The sequence below is a fragment of the Cydia amplana genome, chromosome Z (assembly GCF_948474715.1).
Source record: "Cydia amplana chromosome Z, ilCydAmpl1.1, whole genome shotgun sequence".
In the NCBI taxonomy this organism is placed as follows: Eukaryota; Metazoa; Arthropoda; class Insecta; order Lepidoptera; family Tortricidae; genus Cydia; species Cydia amplana.
The window spans coordinates 16,044,404-16,062,858 of NC_086096.1; the positions used below are offsets into that span (position 1 = coordinate 16,044,404).

The 18,455-nt window shown below is 40.7% G+C and overlaps 2 protein-coding genes across 2 annotated transcripts in view; both read left to right on the forward strand.

The window, feature by feature from the left end:
* LOC134661768 (E3 ubiquitin-protein ligase MYCBP2) overlaps nt 1–9,335 on the forward strand; it is an 82,353-nt gene extending 73,018 nt beyond the window's left edge. Inside the window, exons 59-74 of the mRNA XM_063517952.1 lie at nt 48–162; nt 345–532; nt 1,166–1,321; nt 1,658–1,813; nt 2,260–2,373; nt 3,167–3,255; nt 3,575–3,779; nt 4,384–4,556; nt 5,110–5,290; nt 5,379–5,636; nt 5,806–6,015; nt 6,411–6,518; nt 6,776–6,988; nt 7,797–7,955; nt 8,414–8,522; nt 9,132–9,335. Of these exons, the coding sequence (XP_063374022.1) occupies nt 48–162; nt 345–532; nt 1,166–1,321; nt 1,658–1,813; nt 2,260–2,373; nt 3,167–3,255; nt 3,575–3,779; nt 4,384–4,556; nt 5,110–5,290; nt 5,379–5,636; nt 5,806–6,015; nt 6,411–6,518; nt 6,776–6,988; nt 7,797–7,955; nt 8,414–8,522; nt 9,132–9,253 (2,556 nt within the window). The 3' untranslated portion in view covers nt 9,254–9,335. The remainder of the gene's footprint in view (nt 1–47; nt 163–344; nt 533–1,165; nt 1,322–1,657; nt 1,814–2,259; nt 2,374–3,166; nt 3,256–3,574; nt 3,780–4,383; nt 4,557–5,109; nt 5,291–5,378; nt 5,637–5,805; nt 6,016–6,410; nt 6,519–6,775; nt 6,989–7,796; nt 7,956–8,413; nt 8,523–9,131) is intronic.
* Nucleotides 9,336–12,398: 3,063 nt separating this feature from the next.
* LOC134661825 (sodium-dependent nutrient amino acid transporter 1-like) lies at nt 12,399–18,161 on the forward strand. The gene is made up of 9 exons (XM_063518020.1): nt 12,399–12,654; nt 13,255–13,412; nt 13,503–13,543; nt 13,650–13,742; nt 14,467–14,727; nt 15,209–15,419; nt 15,766–15,982; nt 16,467–16,732; nt 17,932–18,161. Exons 1-9 carry the CDS (start codon nt 12,420–12,422, stop codon nt 18,142–18,144), a joined length of 1,695 nt encoding a protein of 564 aa, XP_063374090.1. The 5' UTR covers nt 12,399–12,419; the 3' UTR covers nt 18,145–18,161.
* Nucleotides 18,162–18,455: the final 294 nt, after the last annotated feature.

Consider the following 18,455-nt stretch of genomic DNA (forward strand, 5'->3'; position numbering starts at 1 on the left):
TGTACGAAACTGTCATTCGGTCAATAGTTATACATTTTTGTTCGCAGAATAAAACCTTGTTAGTATCGTTCCTGTATAGCGGCGGATCCAGTGAACTGTTTCACATGCAAGATATGGAAGTGGACTCCAAGTCGGCTGCATGGCTTTGTTATACGTTGCCGCGTAAGTAAATAACATATATTGTGCAATATCGATGTATGTAGCCTAGAAATTTGGCTCACTTAACCTAAGGGAAGTTGCTATGCATTTTTTTATTTACAGTGTTTAATATACCAGCGCGGTGTTATCATAATTTTGCCATGCTTTTTAAATTACAAGTTTTAATGCAATATGCGTGTTGGCAGGCGCGTCCAGCGGCGGCGTGCGTGTGCGCTGCGAGCTGCGCGGGCCGGAGGCGGCGGTGCGCGTGCGGCAGCTGCGCGTGCTCGGCGCGCCCGGCCCAGCGCCCGCGCCGCCCGCGTCACCCGCCGCGGTGCTGCACGCGCTCGCAGAGGCCGACACGCTGCGCGTCTTCCGACTTCTCACCTCACAGGTTCAGTATACCTATCGCAATCCAACGACATAATCTATCTGTTAATCGCTATTTGCGAAAGACAAATTCGTGCCTCGAATTTGGCAGCTAATATTGATGGCGCTGAACGGCTCAAAAAATAACGTTCAGCACAAAAATACCAGTTACTGTAACTGTCATAATTGGGGTCAAAACTTTTTATTATCAGCTCTTAGCCAGTTGTAAATCCAACATATTTTGTGCTATTTATGCTGGATTATAGTAACATTAGCGATCCCTTACTAAGGGCCAGTTGCACCAACCCAAATTGTCGGACTGATCACAGGTACTCATGGTTACCTAAAAGATGTCTATTCACTCACGATTTAAAAAGATACAAGTTATAGCGAATTGGGAATAGATTTGCAGGAAGTGAGTTCCACTCCTTAGCCTTTCGTATGATAAAGCTGGATGCATAGCGTTTAGTACGAATCAGTGGCAGAGTAACGACGTAAGGGTGAAACTCAAGTTTGCGTCTAGTCCCACAGTGGCAGAACGAAAATGGGGGATTAGAACATGGGGAACTTCATATGCAACACATTTTTGGAAACGTTTTAACGGTGAGAGATGTTTTGGTGCAACCTTCCTTTACTAAGCGCCTTCTTGTACGTACAGGTGTTCGGTAAACTGCTGGAGTGGGAGCAGAGCAGCAGCGAGGCGGGCGGCGAGGCGCCGGCGGCCGACGAGGCGCTCGCCGACGACAGCGACCTGCGCGAGCACGTCGTCGGCATCCTCTTCGCCGGCCACAAGCTCACCTCGCTACAGCGTCAGGTAAACCATTACTCCGTCTATAACACTCATGCTGTATACCATCGCGAATGTGAATGTGAGGTTATCCATCGCGATTCAACGCGGTACTGCGGCGCGCGCTTTTATGGCACCTTTGTGCCTGGGATGACGCGGGGCGGGATTTTGATTTGTGTCTTTTTTAAATATTTTTTATTTTTTTGTAAATGGTATTTTTAGCTATTATTGTTGAGAATGTAATTTTTTTTATATTATAATATTAATGTCACTATAATCATATTCAATTACAGTATAAAATACGATATGTTTTATTCGATAGTTATTGCAAACAAAAAAAAATACTATAGTGTGTGTACGCAGGTGATGTCGCACATAGTGTGCGCCATCGGGTGCGAGGCAGCGCGCGCGCGCGACGACTGGGAGACGGCGCTGCTGTGCGCCGAGGCGGGGAGCGCGGGGGACGCGCCCGCGCCGCACCACCACCAGGACAACTACTGCTTCGAGATGCTTTCTCTGGTCTGTCTTCATACCATAATATGTATTCTCTATTCTTGCATGAACGACATTCCGTGTGCTATAACGTCAGAAAGAGAAATCGACACGTTGCTCAGACACGTTTCACGTTTAGCGCTCGAGAAGTTTCGCTGACTGCGTCTGTCTATTTGCGTTAGGTAGGTAGTCATAAGCGCAGTACTTTTAATTGCACTGAATTCGCCTAATCGAAATAGTTATTCAATACTGAGCCGAGCGCACTCAAAATCCCGGGAAAACGCTAGGAGGATGATGTCTATAGCGTACTGGCCCAAGTACGTGTACGTAAAGTGACTTTATTTGTTGGGAATGATTTGTGTAAGCGATGACATGTGTGTACGGCTTGAAGATCTAGCCTTGAATCACAGACTCAATCAAAAACAACAAAAATAATATCAGTGAAGAATATTAACAATGTTATTTGATTGCAGCTGCTGGCTTTGAGCGGAAGCGCCGTGGGGCGTGCTCACCTCGCTCAGCGAACGGAACTGCTTTCGGACTTGCTTTCGCTGCTACACACCGGCAGCGAACGAGTTCAAAGACAAGTAAGCACTTACCATGGTCTAATAAAACATGGTCTTCTCTTCCCAGAGTGTCACTTGCCTACGTCACAATAACATTGCCACTTTATTTCAACATAACATGTTACATGGGTACATTATATCTATGGTTAATAAGTTAATTTATTTCTTTATAATTTAATAATTTTCATTTATAGGTATTTTATCTTAAATTTTACAATAACACGTCATTTTTAATTATTCGTTAGCAATATCTTCCGATTCACGAAAGAAATTTCAGACGTTCGGGTAATTCTGTTTACACTACTGGCAACACAGGATAGCGCTGTCACATTTGACAATCCGCCATTTTGTCCCTGACCGACCGTCCTTGTCGAACGCGTGTTAATTGTTATTTCCTTCTCGCTCAGTGTCAGCAGTCGCAGTGTTTTCCAAACTTTTCACGTCGTAAGCTTCGTAATTAATGTTTTGTTACGAAAATGGTTGGCTGCTCTATTCGGAACTGTAAGAGTAGGAGTGAAAAGTGCAGTATAGATTTGTTTTATTTTACTATGTTTCTACATGAATAACTTAAAATTAATGCCGTTAAAATAATTTTCACTGTTGGTTAAAATTCTCCCACATTTTAAAGTTTGAGAACCTGTAAACAGCATGATGACGTAGGCAAGTGCCAGTTAGGTCATTCGCGAATCTCGGAAGAGAGTACCAGGCGGAGTATATTATTATACCATGGCACTTACATTAATATTACCATTTTTAGCAAATTACATCCATAGATATGAAGAGTCGTATAATAAGTTGAACATCTCTCTTTCAGGTTATATCTTTATTACGGAGAATTATTATAGAAATACCGCCACAGAAAATGTTAGCAGCTGTAAACTACGGCAACGATTTAACAGCAAGGTATTTAACATTCTCAGTTTCTGTATCTACTAGACATAGTTTCTATACTAGTTTATTACGTTGTACTTATATCACTCTGTTTTATATCGAATATATTTTGTACTCTAGCGGCCTGCCACCATGCAAGATAAAATATCAGTGTAATTAATATGAATCAGAATTGAAGTGTTAGAAAATAGGAAAAAATTACATAGTTTTGTTCTAAAATCAAAAGAAACAAAACAAATGCAAGTCTGTTCCAATGAATGCTTTCATTAATTGAATTGTAGTGTAAAATGAAACCGGTTTTTTTATTTATAGTTGATGATATTGTTTGTAGGGTGACGCTGGTAGAGCACCTGGTGTGCTACCTGGGCAAGGCGATCACGCTGCAGGTGAAGGTGAAGGGCGCGGCGGGCGCGGCGGGCGCGGCCTCGCTCGGCGGCAGCGTGGCGCCCGCGCCGCAGGTGCCGTGGTTCATGCGCGGCGACACCACCAAGAAGCACGCGCACCTCGTCGCTAAGCTGCTTACTGACATGGCCGAGGTTTATACTTTTACTAATTGGACCTTTCCATTGCAATGTTCAGTAAAAATCATGGGAGCCATCACTCATGGGAGCCTGGGGTCCGCTTGGCAACTAATCCCAGGAATTAGCGTAGGTACTAGTTTTTACGAAAGCCACTGGTAAATATCAAATGATATTTCGTACATAAGTTCCGAAAAACTCATTGGTACGAGCCGGGGACAACATCAATAATTAATGGGACATTTTATATTTAGCCGCAAACAAAAACAAGCAAAAACTCAAACGCACTAATAAGATTTTACGTTTTAAGTCTTTCATGGCGTGCTGGGGTAGGTTATAGCCACCTTACCTCGCGAAATTACGTTGGAACATAGAGAGGTGATTTTGTTGGGTTTTTTATTTGAATTTTCTTTGAATCGAAGAGCAACTTTCCAAGCAGTTGTATCAGTCTTAGGATCTTGACTAAGCCCGCAGTCAGACACACGTAAATTAAGTTAAGAAGTGTGTCTTGTTTCGTTTTGGCATCAAACATATTAATTCTAAGAGATCTACCGACGACCCGCCACTGCCCTAAATACTAGAACGTGGTCACATGTAGTTTTATAATTATGTACGTTTACAGGGCAAGCTGTCGGCAGCGTGGGGCACGGAGACGCGCAGCGCGCTGGCGGCGCTGGCGGGCGCCGTGGCGCAAGTGGCAGAGCCCGAGCGCCACCCGTCACGCTGCGTGCTGGCGCCCACGCTCTGGATGGCGCTAGCGGCGCTCTGTGTCTGCGACCAGTCACATCTCGACCTGTATGCCATTTTTATCCATTAAATTATCAAAATTACCAGACGCCGTCAAATATATAATCGGTTGCAAGCGTTTCTAGTTCTTAGTAATTAGTGGCACTTTTACTTTAATAGTTGTGAATAGTCAATGGACGAAAATTTATATGCAAATTGTCTCCGCTTTACTTAAAACATCTGACATGGAAAAAAGGCCCATTATTAGGTGTAAATTTTGTGAATAACATGTTATCTTCTTGCCCGTAACTCCAACCTCTGAACATCTTCAAGTGAATATTTATATGATATGTCTCGGGCTAGGCAGCATCGTATAATTACAAAATTAAACGAACTTACCTGTAAGTGAAGTTCCATTTGCCAAATAAGATCCTCTCAGTTGGCATATGTCATATTTGTTTTGTTTGTGTGACAATTTACTGTCAATTATTTTGACACAACATTTCCGTAGCTTCAACTTCGCTGTCGCTGTTAGATAAAAATCTATTCAGAGATTATATATCTAGTTAGCGAGACACGGGCTAACACGGGGCAATATTAATCCTAATCATTGATCGTTCAGTAGTGGGGAGTCTCGTGAGTCCCGCGGGCGCGAGTCGGCGGGGGAGACGCGGCCGTACTGCGCGAACCACGACGACGGCGCCACCGTCGCAGTGGTGGAGTGCCGCGTCTGCGGCCCGCTGTGCGCCGAGTGCGACCGATTCTTGCACCTCAACCGCGCCGCTCGCACGCATCACAGACAGGTATACAACGTGCATTCTACTAACACAACACTCTTTAACTATGTATTTGTGAGCAATTTGACCATAACCCTTATGTTTTGTCATAAAGATTTGTAAAGAGGAAGAGAGCGCAATCCGTATTGACATCCACGAAGGCTGCGGGCGAGCGAAGCTGTTCTGGCTGTTGTTGCTGGTGGACCGACGCACGCTGAAGGCATTGGCCGAGTTCCGCGGCGTGGAGGCGTGCGCGCGCGCCGAGCCTGCGGACGGCGCGCCTCCGCTGGCCGGAACGTGCCGCTTCTGTGGCGCGCAAGGCAACTCCGGCCTGCTCGCTATCGGGAACGTGTGCGCAGATCATCAGTGCCAGGTAAACAGCGCTTCTCGGTTAGCGTTCTTCGTAAATCTGGAGTGGACTTCATATCTCACGAAATATCGTTCGATTCCTACAATTCCATTACATATAATAAGCAATTATCTATTCATGTTTGCACAAATTATGTAACTAGTAAAGTTAAAAGTGTCAATTTGCACATTAGGAGCATGGGCGGGAGGCGTGCGTGCGCGTGCTGGCGTGCGGGCACGCGTGCGGCGGCGTGCGCGGCGAGCGCGCGTGCCTGCCGTGCCTGTTTGGCTGCGGCGCGGGCGCGGGTGCCGAGGCCGGCGCGCCGGTGCCGCTGCGCCAGGACGCCGACGATATGTGCATGATCTGCTTCACCGACCCGCTGCAAGCTGCGCCCGCGATACAGGTACTTACATACATCATCACTAAAGCCCGATTTAGACCGTTCAAAAACTTGCATGCAATTTTCGTTACATTGCAGTATTTGGTTGATCGACTAAACTCAAGTATCGAATATTGCATGCAAGTTCTAGAACCATCTAAATGGGCCTGCGTTTGGTAACTGGAAGAAAAATATGTGTCTTGGAATTATATTTACATTGCTATTTTCAAAATATTTAATAGACAAAAATTGTTTGGTAACGTAATATTCTTGCTGAAGTTCCATGTTAAGTTACAATGATATATGATATATATCCATGCATATATGTTATATTTTTGATTATTTATTCCTTTTTTTTCCAATTTGTTTCCCATTGTATTTCTATAAATCACAATATTAACTGTGTCCATTGTCAACAGTTGAAATGTGGACATGTGTTCCACCTCCACTGCTGTAAGAAAGTTTTAGCCAATAAATGGATAGGGCCCAGGATTACATTCTCCTTTTCGATGTGCCCTATATGCAAGGTAAGTCATCTTATTTTGCATTTGTATAGTGTGAGCTATATATAGTTGTTGTTTTAAATTACGTGTCACGGTTTTTCTCCTCATATTGTCCAACTAGAAGGTCATTGCGATAAGGTGTACGCCCTTCTCTGATCTGATTGGGGGAAATGCCCCACTGTGGAAATACACACGCTCAGTGATTAACTTGTTTTAGCATATGTTTTGATTATTAACAATATTTATATTAAACAGTAAAAATAAGTTTTGAAATGTAATAGGACGACATGTGCCACTGGACACTGGAGGAGCTGCTAACGCCGATCCGAAGGCTGCGCGAGGAGGTGCGGCGCAAGGCACTGATGCGGCTGGAGTACGAGGGGCTGGGCACGCCGGCCGGCAGCGCGGCGCCCGGCCGCGCGCGCACCGCCCAGGACCCCGCCTCCTACGCCATGGAACGATACGCGTACTACGTCTGCCATAAATGTGGCAAGGTTAGTGACTTGGACAAATACCAGGCATAGATAATACAATCAAAGTTGACGACCCGGAAACGTCACGTATCACGTTTTTCTTATTTGAGTCTCTACTGAAAAAATGTATCTCGCCCGTAAAGGTGCAGCGTAAAAATTGCCTTTTATTATTTGCGATGTCTGTAAGAAAGATACGAACGAGTTAACCATACGAAAAAAAGTTTATGACCGAGCACTACTATTAAATTCTGTTAAATAAAATTATATTATAAATTTGCCTGTAGATAGTGATGCTTATTGATCTTTATTAAAGAGTCACTGATTGTAAAAGATGGGTTCAGTCTAATACAAATTAGTTTTTACTTCGAATGATAGCTGATGTAGATGAGGCTTGTGCATGTGCAGCTCAGTACATTAAGCAGTAACTATCAAAAGACGACGCTTGATAATCCAGTGACCACAAAATATGGCACTGTTCAACGCCATCTCTTTCAGCTGTACTAATTCTAACAAGGCATTTCTATTTGAAGTTGTACCCTGAAATTTTGTCTTAGAATTGGGAATTTTCATATTATTTCAACCCAGAATCACGATTTCTGTCCAATTTTCCACCCTTACCGAGAAAAAAATATCCCCAATAATATTGGGCCATTTGGTTACGTTACAAAACTGACAAACAAAAAACAGTATATTTTGGGCTCTTTTTTCCTCGTAATAGGATCGAAAGAACTCGTGATTCTTAATGGTAATAATGTAAAATTCCAAAATCTAAAATGCAACTTGGGGTACCATTTTGAATAGAAATGTCCAATAAGGAATGTTCGTACAGGCGTACTTCGGGGGGCTGGCGCGGTGCGAGGCGGAGACGAGCGGCTGGTGGGAGCCGGCCGAGCTGGTGTGCGGCGCCTGCAGCGACGTGGCCGGCGCGCGCACCTGCCCCAAGCACGGCGCAGACTTCCTCGAGTACAAGTGCCGCTACTGCTGCTCGGTATACACTCGCATTCATATTTGAACATTACGTTCTTATTATTATTTATGTTGATATCGATGACTTACGGCCAGTTGCACGAACCTCATTTGACGGACTGATCAACGTCAGCCGGCGCGTCCCGGCGCTTTACTATGAAACTTTCCATACAAAAAAAAAATTAGCCAACTCTTTAACGATACGAACAGCTTGGTACAACCGACCCTTAATCACGAAATACAAAGCACGAGGTAAGGAAAACCATATCCAGGCTGGTTCGGCACATCACTTTTCGAATGGTCAGGTTTCGTGTGAACAAGCGTACATGTGTTCGGATATCTTGCTTTAATAGCACCTGTGCCTTGTCCTGTGGTTAGGTATCTGGTGTGGGAGCATGGAAGGGTAACTAGTCCCTAAAAAATTACATAGCATTATGACTGCTTCTCTAGCCTACATGCCACAATGTTGTGTAATTGCAGGTGGCCGTTTTCTTCTGTTTCGGCACATCGCACTTCTGCAACGCCTGCCATGATGATTTCCAACGAGTCACCAACATACCGAAGCATCAATTACCCCAGTGCCCAGCAGGTATGGAAAATATCAAAGCCTCAATTACCCCAGTGCTCGGCAGGAACCGAACATACCAAAGCATTAACTACCCCAGTGCCCGGCAGGTACTTAACATTCAAAAGCCTCAACTAACCCAGTGTTCGGCAGGTACGGAACATTCAAAAGCCTCAACTAACCCGGTGCTCGGCAGGTACGGAACATTCAAAAGCCTCAACTAACCCAGTGCTCGGCAGGTACGGAACATTCAAAAGCCTCAACTAACCAGTGCCCGGCAGGTTCGGAACATTCAAAAGCCTCAACTACCCTAGTGCTCGGTAGGTCAATCGACAAAAAATGTTTATTCAATTAATTGTTCTTTAATATTTCATCCCTTTGTTAACAATATTTTATCTCCTAGCTCCAGTTTAGCCTATTTATTGTGACGGAAGGGTAACTAATTATCTAAAGGAACCCTACACTGAGCATGGCATTTTTTCTCGTATATATTCAACATTCGATGACAGTGGCCGTCTGTTGTCAATGAGTACTCCTCGCCAGTAAAATAAATTAATATCACTGAAAATCCGCAACATGGCGAAGAACCTAGTTAGGCTGTAAAGTATAAATGTGTGTTGTATATGTGTATAGGTCCGAAAGGCGAGCAGCTACCGGGCTCGTCGGAGGAGTGCCCGCTGCACGTGCAGCACCCGCCGACCGGCGAGGAGTTCGCGCTCGGCTGCGGCGTCTGCCGCCACGCGCACGCCTTCTAGTACCCACCCACCGCTACCACACCCACCCTACTACAGTATTACACTTCACAACCACATCAGTACTTATTATTTTGAGTTTCGTTTCCGATATAGGCCAGGAGGTCTATCCTCCAACGTGCACGGCACTAGTTACCACGAATAACCGGTAATTAATATGAGTTATGTATTAATAAGTAACCATTGACAGATACAAAAACATCTTGGGGCCACACAAAATCGTTAATTTGTAACACCAATAGAAAAGTAAGAACATAAGTAGAAATTACAGGTTTAAACGAAAACTCACGGCATTTTACTGACATTTGCATGCATTATTCCGTTTTCTACTGTCATTGACGTTACATACATAGTAGCCACTAGGAATTGAATATTAAAATGAAAGGTGTTTTCTTCTTGAATGAATTTTAAATTTCATATTTTAAACTATGTACTTCCGTCTCAACGGTACCCAGTAATCGCAACGTTTTCTTAATAACGTGTTTACTTGCATAACTTGCTCGTAGCTTATGCCACAATCACAACACTCAGATATGCTGAGGCTACAGTCACTTATAAATAAATACAAGTAGAGTCAACACACCTACACCTGGCTATAAATTAATTAAAATAAAAATAAAAAATCCCTAAGGGTTACATGTTTGAAACATCACATTTTTATTAATGGTTTTTTTATTATTGTTTATGTCTATCCATATTTCGGGACCATGGGGTCCCGGACCTATGGGAGGCGTGTGTGGGATCAAAGCCAACAACGCAGAGGCAAGTTTGATGTCGTGTAGAACGCCTGCTGGAATCCATTCACGGGTGCAGCAGCCGTGAACTGGTCTCGGCAGGCATTATTGTAACAAAAAATATTATTTTTAACTGTTTCCTTCTTTTTACATCTAGACCCTAAAATTAATTAACAAAGACGCAAATGCAAAATGGTTAGAATTTTCATTTTATCTGCTGACATTGACATTTTGGCGTTTGTCGTTGTTTCTTACAAAAACAACTATACATAGTAGGTAGTCATGAAATAATGCTGGTAGAAACTTTACTTGCAAAATCTGTACCTATATTACATTATCTGATGATTTTTTTATTTTTCTATTAAGCCAGTTAAAAATTAGCGCAATCCCTACAATATTAATTTAAATATTTACATTTTATGTGTATAAATGATTAAGTATTATTGAAGATTGGAGTTGTAAAATACGAGCATATTTCTATTAATTGTTACTTTTACTTTACACCATGTAAATCAATGTTGTTAAAATATAACCACTAGGCAAGTCTGTTGAGAGGTAACATTTATGTTACATATAACTTGTTTGAAACTAGTGTAGGATCTGGCATGCACTTATATGATTCATGCGCCTTTTGCAGAGGTACCGTTGTTTAATTAAACAAGTACATATGTATACAATGGCTAGCAGATGGGAATCGTATAAGTGCGTAAAGTCTTAATCAATTGACAGATATTTTCCAAAGAAGATCTAAACGTGCATATAAGTGTTTATAATGGCGAAATTATGACTGAATTAAAGCGGTAGTTGTATCTAGTTAAATATTGTTACACTTTTAGATTATTTTGTTTAATATGGTAATCTAATCTCCTATTGTAGTGGTAGCATAAATTAACTTTTTATAAAGGGGATTCGCGATGTTTTAAGGAAATTACTTCTAGCTGTACTTATTGCACCGTTACGATATATGTATAACTGAAACACCAAAGTGGTGATTTATTTTGTGTAAAACGATATAGATAAATATAATTATCGTCGTTTAAGCCTTTTACACTAAAAACATGAACAGATAATCCTGACGAAGGAGTGTAAACATTATAAATAACACTGTGTCTTATTTTACTTATTATAACGCAACGCAATGCACTTAGGCTCTATATCTGTAATTAAATTGTGGAATATAAATTAGTTGTAAACCTATTTTATCTACAATATAAATTAAAGCTTACGGTGAAACTCATCATATTTATTTTATTTCAATCCAATTAACGAGACATACTGAAAATACGCACCAATAAAAAAATATTGAAATCAGTGTCAAAAAGTATAGTTACTTTTCATTATAGCCGAGACTAGTAAATAATAATTAATATACTTACAAGATAGACAACCCCCATACAACACCGCGTTACTCGCGAGATTTTGACTATTTCTCCATTTTAGCTTTAGATACATTCCACGACTCATTAACGATGTATTATTTTATATAGCGAATTGATCACATCGATATATTAAGTACATATAATAGCAGTTTGAGAGTAGCGCCGCGTGTTGTCTGAATGCGATTTTAATTACATACATTGCGGACTATTGAGGTTACATCAGCCTATATTTGTCTTACCAGCGGGCTCAGCACGGTTCCATTTTTTATCCACTATCACTAAGCCCGTCACTTTCGCACTTACATACTTGTTAGAACGTGACAGGCATGGTGATAAATGATAAAAATGCGACCGTGCTACTAGGGCAGGAGTAAGAAGGTTGATGCACGAGATATATACCCGACCATAACATTATTTAGATAAGATCGTGTATACTTATTTATGTTAAATGTGCCGCATATATATCTCAGTACAGGATTGTTGGCCGATATCTCTAGAGCAAATAGAGCTTCACTTGAACGTCCCCAGTGCGTCGATTCAAATCGATATATTTTAGAACCGTAACTGATTATTATCTGTTTATCTCTATTTTATCTGCAAAATGTTGCCCAATACGATCTCGAACGGCTTTGTGGTGCTCTTTAAATTTTATCTGCTTCAGTATACCATGAGATGAGCCTTGTATATGATAAAGAGTGTAGAGTAAAAGGGAAATCAATGCATTTTTTAAATTTAAAGGTGGGTGAATATATCTATTATGTGAAGTGTATATTATTCTAGTGCTCCCATTTTGGATTAATGTGTGCTATGATAGATATACCTACTCGTATTTAAACGACCAAGTAATTGTTTGTCAATAAAGATGTTTACTGTCACTTCGTGAAATCAGAAATTGTTTATTGGGAACCATGGCACACAGTTGTTACAATTAATTTATAGAAACACCTGGCAACCTGAAAGGGCTATTGATGAAATAATAATTACCTGGTTTTGTTATAGTGGTGATGATGTGTCGATTTTGGATAGTTTGTCTGATGTCATCTTTCGTAGGAGCAGATGAACTGGGAGGCCATACGAGCGCACTTGTGCACTTTGGCAGTGGCAGTCAGCTTTAACAGTACGTGGAGGGTTCCCCGCGAGGCGTACCGATACGGTGGGGTGTCTTATTTATTGGTGTTGAGCATTGCCATGGTAATTTTTGCTCTCCCGGCTACGCTAATGCAGCTGACTATAGGACAACTTAGTCAACAAGACGCAGTTGGCGTTTGGAGAGCGGTGCCTTTCTTTAAAGGTATTTGTCACCCTTTTATCCACTTAATTTTGTAACTTAGCTTAACTTAGTAGGTAGTTACAAAACATTAATTTAGGTACTTTGAGCTTCGTTGGAGCTGTTATCATAGACACGAAACAAAATTCTTACACAGATTTGTAAAGAAGGCAAAATATTGTGCCCAAAAATTTGGCAGCTTAAGTAAACGGCGCTCGACGGCTCTATACCTACTCGTACCTACTATTTCTGTTTTCACAAAACGTATGGCGGCCATTTCATCGACAAGGGCCCTAAGGGTTTAAAAAGCGTTAATTTTTAAAAATCCCTATCGATATTAGCAACAAAATAAGATAAGATTAGATAAAGTATAGTTATGTATTCTGTAGCACTTGTTTGCTTCTAAACCTTGCCGACCGCTGTTTTAAACGCTGTTCTCACTGCATCTAATATATTTTTCTTTTTGGCCCTATGGTTAACTGGTACAGAATGCCATGAGGCATTAAGTCCTCCATTTGTACTTTTTTTGATGTGTAATAAAGTGTAAAATAAATTAATAACTTGTTATTATTTTTCTAACTTTATGTTACTATTTATATGATTTCTTTGTGGTTTTTGTTTCAGGTGTTGGCTACATAAGATTACTCATTTCATACATTGCAAGCATATACTCAATAATATATGTTGCTTTATCGGCACTGATCTACATTCTCTTTACCGTAAATAGATCTATTCCCATATGGGAATGCACGGAGCCTATTATGATATCAGTAAGTTCCAATCCAATAAAAGAAACCAATTAAATACATAGGTACTCGTACAATGTACTTAGTTCGCGTAAATAATTTTAACAGTTTTTTTATCATCGACAGGACGAAGACAGATATGAATCTACTGAAATAACATGCTTGAAGTAAGCTCATTGTTTTTATTATGCATTCTCGTAAATGTACCGAAACTTTAATGTATTATTTGAATCATTAGGTAGGTACATAGTTGTTTTTACTTTTCTCTTACAGTTCCACTTTTTTGGCGCCGCTTGCGGAGCAGCCTGAATATTACTTGGCTTTGTCTATGTTGACCATAGTTCTATGGATTATTTTTCCTTTTATGTAAGTACGTACATTTATTTAACACGTACTCGTAGTTCTTGCGTGGTTTTCCTACTATTCCACTCGTCCCCTCGTCTTGTTGGGATCTTTATTAAATTAAGTTAAACCTCGGGACCTAGCCAAGATGACAATCGTTGATATAGGTACCTAATGTTTGGAAATAGTCACGTGACTGTTCGTAGCATTTGTTATGCCGATGCAGTTTTATGTCGATTTTACTCTTTGCTGGACCCCCAGGTCATAAAGCGTAACATACTCGTAGTACCCATGTCTCCGTTTTTTCCAGTGACGCGAATTGTCTCCAAAGTGGAATGATTACGATCCATTGAATGTAGTCCTGAGCATAGAGAAAAAAATACATAGAGTGCTCACTCCATACATCAGTTTTAGTACCAAAAAGACTATTAGCATCTAGCATCGAGTAGCGGAACTATCAGTACTGCTACTTGACAATAGATGTCGCCACCGACCGGAAAGTCTTATGCTGTTGAGATAAGACTTTCCGGTCGGTGCTACGTCTATTGTCAAGTAGCAGTACTGATAGTTCCGCTACTCGATGCTAGATGTAGACACTGAAATTAATAGTCTGAACTGATGTATGGAGTGAGCACTCTATGTATTTTTTTCTCTATGTCCTGAGTGACTAAATTAAATAAGTGTTTTACCGGATGCCATCACCGACAAACCGAAAAAATCTATTTAGAATACTTGTTTCGATTTTCAGATTTTACAATCCCATAAAACTGATGAAACGGATTTTATATGCTTTGGGACCATTAGTATTGATACTAATGGTTGTGATTGCAAGTTGTATTGGGACCAGGAGCAATTTGGCAATGTTTCAAAGGCAACATGACTGGCATCATTATTTGGAGTCGAAGATATGGCATAGCGCCTTTATTCAAGCTGTTTTGTCATCGCAAACGGCTGGCGGCTTCCTTATATCGTCCGGCACCGCGATATATTCAAATGCCGACGTTCAGCGGTGAGGAAAAACCTACTCAATGTGAATTTTAAGTTTATGACAAAATGCACTATTGCCTGTCTATGAAGCCGATGGTCGGGTTCGAATCCCGGTAGGTAAGGGCATTTATTGTTCCTGAGTCTTGGGTGTTTTCTATGTACCTATTTATGCATTAGTATATTACATATATGTATAGGTACGTATCGTATGTATATTATAATAAATAAATATTAAGGGATATTCTTACACAGTTTGACTAAGTTCCACCCTCTCACATCTCACAGTAAACTCAAGAAGGCTTGTGTTGTGGGTGTCTCTCTCTCTCACACACTCACAATCAGACAACGATATAATAATATGTATATTAGATCGTTTTAGAAGATCCATTTCAATTATTATATTGTAAATGTATAAAAAAACGTGCTCTACGAATGTACCCTGCATAAGTTATAATGTTTGACATTAAGTAAACATTGAGTTACATTTATTTTTGATTTCGCAGAACGACGTGGTTTCTGGTAACAGCGAATGTGGTATGTAGCTGGCTCGGCGCAGTATTCTGGTTCAGCGTAGCGGGCGGCGGCGAGGACCGCGACGAGACCGCCCTGGCCGTGCTAGTGCAGATGTACAGAGCCGCGGAGTCTCACAGCTTCCACATCATTTGGCCAATACTTGTATACGCCTTGTTATTCTTTTCAGGAATTATTTCAATGGTAATACTGTCTTTTACTTTTTTTAAATACCGCCCCTGACTTAGAAATAGTCTGTGTGTGTATCTTAATTCCCCACGACCTAAATTTCCAACGGTTTATTGTATTTTGACCTTAACGTACATACGTATTTACTGTATTTCAAATGCTGTTAAATTAATCATAAGTAGGTATTATTAGAGATAATTACATACCTATGTGAACAGCCGATTTTTATTAGGTACGTTAATGTTGGAACTAATTGCAGTGTATGCACGGTGAAATGCGAATGCGCATGTGGTCACCTTAAACAGTGCGATATTATATAGCTACGGTGTGGTTGATCCCTTACTTGTTTACTATGTTTTAGCTAGTACAATTATTTCCACTGTACGACCACTTCCGGCGAGTGGGCGGGCAAGGGTGGCGGTTGATATCGTTCACGGGCTCGTTTTTCGGCGCGGCGGCAGCGCTGGGAGTGTTGGTAGGAGGGCTACCCGCTTTATCAGTGCTAGAAGACACTGCGGTTCCTCTTCTCATCTGCATAGCAACTGTTTTAGAGGTTCTGGCTTTCATATTTATTTACAGTAAGTTTCATCTGCTGTATTTTATTATACTTTGTTGTGAACATTTACGGCGACGGCACGTGTTACCATCACATGCATGTATAAAATTGTATGCTTTTAACTTTTCGTGAACAATAACGGCGTGTAAGGGAAGTTACTGTCCACGGTAAATTATAATAAAGCAACTAGTAGGTAAAATACCTAGTGTGTTTACTATTTTACCAATAGGATTCACTTTGTTACTGTGGCTCGGAAAAGTAGTGTAGGTGACATGGGTCAAGTCAAATAAGACCCCTGGTTTTTACTGAATGTGGATTCGAGTTGTCTTAGTAACAAGTCGTGTCATACATATGCTCGATATTGTGAAGCGAGAGCGAGAACTGTGTTTAATACTAAACAATAGGTAACGGCGAACTTGGCGTAAGCCTAGTTGTTAATTCTATCCTAGACGTGTGACATACATAAATGTACGACCTGAAATTAAGCTATCTCATTTCAACTACAGGCTGGAAGCTATTGGTGGAGGACGTGGAGTTTTTAACAGGGCGGGCATTAGCGAAACCGTGGGTGTTTGGCTGGTTCGCCGCGCCTGTTGCCGTGTCGGCGGTCACTGTGTGGTGGCTGGTGGCCACATTCCTCGGTGACGAACAATGGACGGAGGCCCCGTGGGACGCTATCACTATTCTGGCTACAGCATCAGTGGCTGCTACAGTTTTCTTTGCATTAGCTGCGACGTCTGTTGCTAAACAAGTTCAGTTCGATTTATTAGGGGTAAGTCGTTAAAGTGTAATGAGCATTACGAATCTTGTCAAAACTATCAAATTAGTTCTAATGTTTTGATTTCCTGTTATTCACAAGCTGTTTTGCAATGCTTATCACGAAATGCTCGTACTATTCCTAAAGTAAGTTCCGTCTTGTTGAGGATAAAACCTTGTCTATCGTGTGGCATATACATAGGCATGAGGACCTCGTCAATATTAGATATATATATGTAACTACCTACTTACTTATGACTCATCTCAGCTCAGTTGTCCTAAACTAAATCAAAAAATCAAGTAAGTACATATCTAAATTTCATTTCTTATTAGTCACATTTTTTTATTCAGAAAATTAAAACGAAAAATCCTAATCAAAGCTTTTTATAATTCAAGTGTCTTTTATAGGTACACCGTCTAATTATAGGTATCTACGCAAAAATGATAAAACTAAAATATTTAAAACACAAAATTATTATTATAAACATAATTATTATCATAAAGTAAGCAATAGGTATTAAAACAGACACTTTAAAATTTAAGTTTTTAGTTTAAGGCACTTATCCATAGTCCATAGGGATATAGATACCTACATATCATATAATTACATTTAAAATTCGAGTGGTTGAGTTACTTATACATATTATTATTATTCTCTTTATTTATTTATCTTCTCTAAGTTAGGTTATTTTATAATATGGATATAAAAATAAAATACAAAAACATTTACAAAAACAATACAAAATACTTATAAACATATTATAAAAAAACCTAACCTAGGGTGCCGCCAGCAGCGGTGCAAGGCCCAAGCTGCCGGTGGTCTGGGCTGCAGAGAGAGGAACCGGCGGACTATCCGCGCCGTGTCCAAGATCACCGCCTTCTGCATCTGACCCTTGATCCAACCACCTATCGAGAGTCTCTCAAGATGTTGGTTGAGACTCTTCGCTATTAGACCGTTCGCTGATACAACTATCGGGACAATGATCGTCGAATCAACATCCCACATGGCGGTTATCTCGTGAGCCAAGTCTACTGGACTTTAGACGATACTCTAACAAACGCTTTAAGAACGAGGGTTCATTGACATTCCCTTATGTGTCCGCTCCACTCTCCCCTACCTATGTTTAGTTTATAAGACTATTATTTACCTATAAATTAAACTGTAAAAAAAGCATTGTAAAAACGAGACACTCAAGTGGAAATGTATATTTTCAGAAAATGAAGTCCTCCTTCAATCCCTCAAGACACTGGGGTCCTCGTGATCCAATAACTTATTATTATTGGATGTCTCGTCGCCAACAGAGCCAAACCGGAGCGAGAGACACCTCCACGCCGACATACATGAGGCGACAGTTGGGACAACTCACGGGAGGAGCCAGTATTTTCGACATTTCTCAGCCAAAGAAGAACCTCGAGGAAAGTAATTAGCTGAAACTGAAAAGTGGTACTTAATGAACGACTATGTAATAGGAACGTAACTAGTTAGGTTAGGTACCTTCATAGTTCCTATCCTACGCTAGCATCCTGCGGTTCTTCGGAACTAGGTATGATACGAAGTCAGTCAATCGCAGTATTGCATTATAAAACGATAATAATTAGCTTAAATCGTTCTTATAACAATGTATCGTAGACGGATGGAGTATGAAATTTAGTCATATAAATGTACGCCACGTAAAACGTTCTTAATATCAAAAAATAATAGTTTAATTCGAACAATATTTGGTGTAAGTATACAATTT

What these genes read in the sequence shown, in the direction of transcription:
- LOC134661825 (XM_063518020.1), top strand. Translation starts at nt 12,420, where the DNA reads ATGAACTGGGAGGCCATACGAGCGCACTTGTGCACTTTGGCAGTGGCA. An exon ending in TGGATTATTTTTCCTTTTAT is followed by an intron (nt 13,743 to 14,466) that starts GTAAGTACGTAC and finishes TTCGATTTTCAG; the next exon opens with ATTTTACAATCCCATAAAAC. An exon ending in TTCAGTTCGATTTATTAGGG is followed by an intron (nt 16,733 to 17,931) that starts GTAAGTCGTTAA and finishes GTATATTTTCAG; the next exon opens with AAAATGAAGTCCTCCTTCAA.